The 7,242-nt window shown below is 50.1% G+C and overlaps 1 protein-coding gene across 1 annotated transcript in view; it reads right to left on the bottom strand.

Annotated features, from left to right (window-relative positions):
* Positions 1-2,842: 2,842 nt before the first annotated feature.
* The window catches only part of LOC130404923 (collagen alpha-1(XIX) chain), a 38,331-nt gene continuing 33,931 nt past the window's right edge, over positions 2,843-7,242 (bottom strand). Inside the window, exons 10-13 of the mRNA XM_056609871.1 lie at positions 5,949-5,978; positions 5,805-5,831; positions 5,211-5,255; positions 2,843-3,022 (exon numbers count right to left, since the gene is read on the bottom strand). Coding sequence (XP_056465846.1) covers positions 2,843-3,022; positions 5,211-5,255; positions 5,805-5,831; positions 5,949-5,978 — 282 coding nt within the window. The remainder of the gene's footprint in view (positions 3,023-5,210; positions 5,256-5,804; positions 5,832-5,948; positions 5,979-7,242) is intronic.

The following is a 7,242-nucleotide window of genomic DNA, read 5'->3' as shown; positions in this document are numbered from 1 at the left end:
CCTTAAATACATTGCCCTTTCTAAAATGCTATTTTAACTTTGCCTTTATTTTTCTATCTATTTTATTATTTTCTTAACTTTGTCTATGTTTACTTTTACTTATCCATTATTTTATTTTATTGTATGACAGTGTTTACACGTGACGCACTTTGAGTCTGCCATGTGTATGAAAAGTGCTATATAAATAAAGTTGCCTGGCCTTGCCTGGAATCGTAGCAAGGTTTTTTACATTCTGCTAGATAAAACTACCATGGACCAGAGAATAGACATGACTAATCCTAGCTAGGTGTTTTACATTCTACTACATGAAACTACTGTAGACCAGAGAATAGACACGGGTAGAATCGGAGCCAGGTGTTTAACCTTCTACTAGATAAAACTACCGTGGACCAGAGGATTGAGCTGACTAGAATCAGTGCTAGGTTTTTAACATTCTACTACATGAAACTATCGTCCACCAGAGAATAGACAGGAATAGAATCGTATAAGGTGCTTTTCTTTCTCCCGGATGAAACTACGGCGGACCAGAGAGAGTGAACTCACCGGAGGAAGAACTAATGACATGCAGCCGTGGACAGTAAAAAGCACAGACCATATCGATTTCTCTGTTCGGACTCGTTTCAAGCCCTGCTGACAGATGGCAGTGTTTTGACAGCTTTGAGAGATGGGGTTCTGACCGTAGACTATACGCTTTGGGAAACATGGTCACTCAGGATGGAGAGAGAGAGAGAGAGAGAGAGAGAGAGATGGAGACTTTCTTTACCTCGAGAACGACCATAAAAACCCAAACGAAACCAATTCTGCCCCAACAAAATGTATTTCCTCCCCCTTTGAAAAACGGCGCAATAGGAATGGTTCAAGGGCCCCGTTGAACTTGTGCCGGCCGTCACCATGGCGACGGCTTGACCCCCGAAAAAGGGTCTGTAAGCGGGTCATTGACTTGGGTGTGCGATAATGTTGCCTCAACGCTATTCAAAACATTGCAAAGTGAAGCTAATGCCGACCATTTATCATTTACGACGCTCATTAGAATAAAAAAATAACCCGCGGTAATTGCTATAAAGAGTCACAAACAAACAATGTGGCTAAGAAGTAGATAATTATCGCGCCATTGTTACGCCTGCACCGTAATTATCACCAACAGTGTCTCCCATACTTGGGGGGGGGGGGGGGGAATTAAGTCATGCTTAGTGGGGTTAAAGCAGCATATTTAATCGTCCCTGAACACAGCTGCAGAGGAAGAGTGAGCTGCGGGGAGGAACTGCAGGCTGCGGGGAGGAAGAGTGAGCAACAGGGAGGCTGCGCGGTTGCATCCTGCTTTCCAGGGCTCCTCGTGAGTGCAAACGTACTGTACGTCTTCCCAGGAACAAACACGGTGCGTTGCGTGGCTGGAGGCTGCCATCCTCCAACAGAAGCAAATCAAAGGCAGCGCAGCGCTCCCTCAATGTAGAAGGAGGCGCGCCCCTCCGTTTGATGAATGATTTAATGAAGACGTCATGAAGGATACACGTTGAAATATTCAAGGTCGGCTTTTTTCGAGAGAGGACGGAACACGTGGGCTCACGGGCTTCGCGGCGACGTACGTTGTAACGTTTATCGTCAGGCTCTCAAACTTTGACTTGGACGAAATAAAATGTCCGTTACTGTAATGTTGTGCAAAGTTTTAATGCCCAGAAAGCATTCCACTAAAACATAACTAAGTTTGACTAAGTTTAGCCATTAGGCCTCTTTTGTTCAAATATCTGTACGCACGTTTGCATACTTAATTAAACTTTGTATGCGAGGCATGGATTGCCCCTCAGAAACCCATTCCTATAGTGTGTGTGTGTGTATGTGCATGTGTGTGTGTGTGTTTGCATGCTTGTGTGTGTATGTGTGTGTGTGTGTGTGTGTGTGCATGCGTTAGAGTGTGTGTCTGTGTGTGCGTGCGGTTGCGGCGTGTGCTCTCAAAGCACTTACTTATTAATCCAAAGCAAACCTCCTGACTTACCCGCGGGCTGAACCTGTATCTAGAATGAACCTACACACGGAGCCAACCTCACCCCCCCCCCCCACCCCCCTCACCCCCCCCTTCGTGCCAACTGCCAAAGTGAAGTACGCTGATGGGAGAACCTGGCACAACATGAATACAGCCGGGCCGGGCTCCCAGTTCTGTTGCTGTGTGTGCTGGCGAGGGTGCGAGCCCTACGCATGGGATTCTGCTCCTATTTCAGGCTCCCGCGCTGACGTCAGCAGGCTCTCTCCATCGTTTGAAAAACAACAGCGTGATGTGTTTTTTTTGGTGGGCATGGGAGATTTTTCACACAAACACGAACACACACACACACATACACACACACACACACACATACACACACACACATACACGCACATGTGAACACACACGTCGCTGTCATGGGCCAGGAATCGAGTACAACAATCGAGGTGATTCAATAGAAACTGTTCATTATGGGCACTGGTAAATATTTCAGGACAGCGATGCCACAAAATCAAAAGGCTATTGTTTTTAATTGGCTCTGCCTATTGCTTTCCTTGCCTCCCACCCTGCGCGCAATCCCGTGCCGTTGTGATCCATAATTGATTGGAGGGGGGCATTCGCATTGGCATGTCCAGCCTGTCGTTTGCGGCCACGCATTAAACAAACTGTCTGTGAAGCCTTAGCCTTTATCTCAACCCCTTATAAACCAGCGCTGTCGCACAGCGAGTAGGGCCAGACACGGGGTCACTGGGACGGGGACGGGGTCAATACCCCCGGCTACCGCTTCTGCGTTCTGAGAGAGGGACGGCCGATCATTTACACGCCACCTCTGCCCCCCCATCTCCCTCCCGGTACCCACGTCCTTCACGGACCCTTGAAGCGCTCCAAGGGCCTGACATCGGCCACCTTCTCCGCGGTGATGAATTGAAGTGGACGTCGCCCGAGACGATTCCTCTGGCGGACGGCGCCAGACCCTGCCTTCTGCGCCGTTCTCCGTAACGCCCGTGTCAAAGTGTGCCGTTTAATCGTCATGGCAGCCACGGCCTTTTGGTCGTAAGGCGACATGTTGTGGTGGTTGGACAAGAGCCGCTAATTGGGCGAGAGCCTCTTTGCTTGCTTGTATCAGCTGGCTATTAGCAAAAATGCCCCCACGGATAATGCCCCCACGCCAAACCAGGCAGGCCTCAAATAGACGGTAAGAAAGTGTAGAAACACAGGTTGGTCAACAGCGCACTAGCATGTGACCGTAGCTAAGAATAAGCAGAAACCTTAGCACATTAACAGTCCCCGAGAAGTCAGCCCAGTCATCGATGACTGGGTATTAATAGAGCAGCAGAGATGTGCGTTGTGCAACGACAACAGCCAAACGTTTTCCAAAAATGTCCAATCCCCGAGAAATCGGCTCATATTTTAAAGGGAGAACTTTATCAAGCCGTAACTGTGTAACTGCAAGCCTTGCTTGGACACTAGAGAACGGTAAAACAATCTGCAGTACACTGACTTACTGCACCGCAGGACCTGACTTTGATTGGCCCCCAGACCAATTAAGAGGGTACAAAAATTGCCAGGAAGTGAAAGTGCCCCATGGCATTGTGGCCCTTTGATAATAGGTCGGACACAGACATTTTGTTATTTTTCTTTATTCGGTGAGGGATACACTCCGACACCTAAGGACAGAGGTGGGAATGTCTGTCGAAAGACTTTGGATAGATAGCCGATAACTGTGCTGCTGCTCCCTAGTTGCACTGGGCTGGCTTGTTTTGCCTGTGTTGATGTTTGCACCATGCAACGTGCAAACATAATCCCCCCCGTCACTGTGAGCGCATGCAAAACCATCAGCTGTTGTGGAATACAGCACGGCCCATCTCGATCGCAGAGCTTTAACTTCGTCCTGTCCTGGGCCTTTGCGTGCACGTCTTTTGAGGAGGTCTGTGTTTCCAAACAGAAGGGTGGAATGCTTGAAATCTCCGTCCAGATGCCTGATCCAGTAATGCATCATGTTTGTGCTTTTCTAAAGAGGAACATTTCTCTGACCTAGTTTCGTCCGTGTAATGTCCACCAAAATATATATTTAGATATTTTGCCAAGGGGGCTGCCATATGCTTTGGCGCGAGACCGCAATGCTAGGGAGACGCTGGTTACGACATAAGAGGCAAAGAGAGGGCTATCAGGATCCCCTCGACCAATGAAAGAACACCCTTTACACCTGTTGTTTCGAGACCTTAATTCAACTTTAATGACACGAATCGACAGCGTTCGTTGGACAGGCTCGCCTTTCCGTCTTCCCCGTTATATACGGACATTTGGAAAACATTAAGAAGCTTTTTCAATGACAACTGGCAGCGGAGAGTTGAAAGAGGACTTAGGGCAACCGCAGTGTAACCCGGCTCCCTTAAAGGCACACTGCCCTATTGTGGTTGGCTCGCTGGCAGTAAGAGCCGCCAAGCTGCCCTTAACTGACCAGCGCGCCGGGTGTTTCATTAGATCCAGTTCCATAAGGCCTACAGTGCCATAATCACAGGCCTCAAATAGGGGCGTACGGTGGTACTTCATTCATTCGCCCGCGCTGTATCTCACCTTCACCCAATCGAGGCCTTCGGGGGGGGAACCGAATACCTCCTTCCACACAGTCCACAACGGGATCCCCGCACGGGCTGCCACTCATTCTGTGTGTGTGTGTGTGTGTGTGTGTGTGTGTGTGTGTGTGTGTGTGTGTGTGTGTGTGTGTGTGTGTGTGTGTGTGTGTGTGTGTGTGTGTGTGTGTCTGTGAGTGTGTGTGAGTAGGAGTGTGTGTGTCTGTGAGTGAGTGTGAGTGTGTGTCAGTGACCCCATGGCCGACAAGCTCATTAATTAATTGTCACAGTGTCACGGCGGCATTCCCCTCTGCTCCCCCCCCCCCCCCCCCCCCTACACCCCCCCCCCACACACACACACCCAAATGACACCCAGTGTGTCCTCTGCTGTCTCCCACTTCCCGGTGTGTCTACACGGCATCACCCCCCCCCCCCCCCCCCACCACCCCCGCAGACACCACGCCCCCACCACGCCACACCCCACCGATAGGCTAAACTGCACCCTGCCTTCCTGCCCAGCGGGGGGGGGGGTCCCGGCTCGGCTACATCTACGTTGGCCCCCCTGGGGGGGGGGTCACCTGTTTATGGGGGTAACGAGTCCCCCCCCCCTTCGCCAAGCCAGGCCACACAGTGGGGGTGGAAAGCTTCTGTTGACTCACCCTCTTGCCCTCTTTGCCTGGCTGTCCCGGTGTCCCCGCGTCTCCCTGTGAGGGGGGGAGGGGGGGGAGGGGAGAGAGAAGGGATGAGACGGGGGGAGGGGGGGGGGGACTGCGGTGGATTGGCGGGGCAGTTGGCAGCGCCGGGGTAGGGCTTACAGCATGCTGCTTGTAAAGCTAATGGGGACAGATGTCTGCTCCACATGTTCCCGGCAGATCAGTGGGTAACGGGCTTACTTTGGCAGAGACGGACGGTCGCGCGTGCGGCGCGGCGGTGGCGCGGCGGCGGCTCGCCGTGTGTTTACATAGCTGGATGGGGTTTGTGGCGTCGTGGGGAGCGTGTGTGTGTGCGTTTGGACGCCGTTGTGTATACAGATGAGGAAATACTGTAGAAAAACGATGACTAGTAATGTGTTAATAGTGAGTGGGTAAACATGAAAGGGTAAACATGATGATAAGCTGACTACATGGGTTGTGTGTAATGATACAATACCCCATATCAGACGTGGAGTTTGGAGAACAATGATATTTAGATTCGCAGTCTTGTCTAGTCTTGGCTTTAGACGCAGAGGGTGTTGTCTTGTTTGTGTGGCTTACCTTCTCTCCTCGCTCTCCAGTTGGGCCCTACGGACAATTTAATAAGGAGAGTAGGTGTTAGACCCGATAAAGGAATGACAGCATTAAAGATTATGGAACAGCAAAGGAGGTTTCCACGTACAATGCATCAAAAAAACAACATACCTGATCTCCTTTGAGGCACTTGCCTTCAATCTGAAAGAAATAAACAAAAACAGTAAATCAGTCAACCGGGAACAGAGACCTTGACACACGTTGCACCACAGAAATACTAAGCTAACAACAGGCACAATCAAAGAGTGCTGGTGGCCATTGTGGTTCTGATCCTTGACCCCCGGCGACCTTAAGGAAGAAGTCTGGGGCCCACAGGGGTCGGCTCTGCCCAGACAAGACGGGCTCCACTGGCACCGGCTCCCAGACGCCTGCCCGACAGGGGCCACAGAATGGAAGCTGGGGCCAACGTCGGCTTCTCCACTTTCAGATACGAGGCCAGTAATTGGGGTCGCCTTTCGATCGGCATCCACGAGTCAAATACTGTTGACTTTCTTGGAAGCAGCTGCAGAAATAGACATCCGTAACATTTGCACTTAGCGCGCAAAGCGCCGACCCTTGTGAACGGCGCGAGAAGAGAAGATGAAAAAGTGTGATATTTAATGATATTAAAAGACTGACAGCACTTAGGTGTTGGTAGCAAGGTCCATAAAGAATGAGTGACAGCTCTGACCTGTGGCAAATTAAATGATGCATCCCCTCAATCTCCCTGGTGCTGTTTCAGCTAATAAATCAATTCTTCATGTACCGTGGTATCCCTCAGGCCGGCTAGTAAGCAGAGAGGTTTGACCTTGGGGGTGCAGGGTGCCATACAACCCAGCAGCAGGTCCTTTAGCCGGCAAAGCAAACCGCCGTAAAAACGGTCCCCTCCTTATAACCTTTCCTCACTATTTCCGCAATGTTTAACAACACGATGTGAGAGAAACCTAGCATAGCATCAACCCGCTTTTACCACCGTAGACGAGCATTTAGCGTTGTCGCTATGAATGTAAAAATAGCGTGATTAAGTGTCGGATGGATGTTTGGGGGGGTCTTCATATGAATGCAGAAGTCGTAACGGCAGGGTAAAAAAATGTGGAGAGCCACAATTGAGTTTTTACCCCGTCGGCCACGCAATCAGCTGATTTACTATTAACCTAAAAATAGCAAGATTGAATATCTAACGGGCGTGTGTGAGGCTTTACGAGTACCGAAATCCTGCTGGTACGGTAAACATCCAGCAGAGCGACCAAAAGCGTTAAACCATCAGGCCGGTCATTTAGCTTATCCGCCTATTAAGTTCCAAGTGTATCCTTATAAAAATAGCATGATCGAATGTCTAATAGACGTGTGTGAGGGTTTAATGAATCCAACACTCATGCTGCTAACACAAACATCGAGGACATGGACCGAAAAGTGTTCACCAATC

The sequence above is a fragment of the Gadus chalcogrammus genome, chromosome 15 (genome assembly GCF_026213295.1).
Source record: "Gadus chalcogrammus isolate NIFS_2021 chromosome 15, NIFS_Gcha_1.0, whole genome shotgun sequence".
In the NCBI taxonomy this organism is placed as follows: domain Eukaryota; kingdom Metazoa; phylum Chordata; class Actinopteri; order Gadiformes; family Gadidae; genus Gadus; species Gadus chalcogrammus.
The sequence above is the reverse complement of the archived record's forward strand: the minus strand, read 5'-3'. Positions and strand labels throughout refer to the sequence as shown.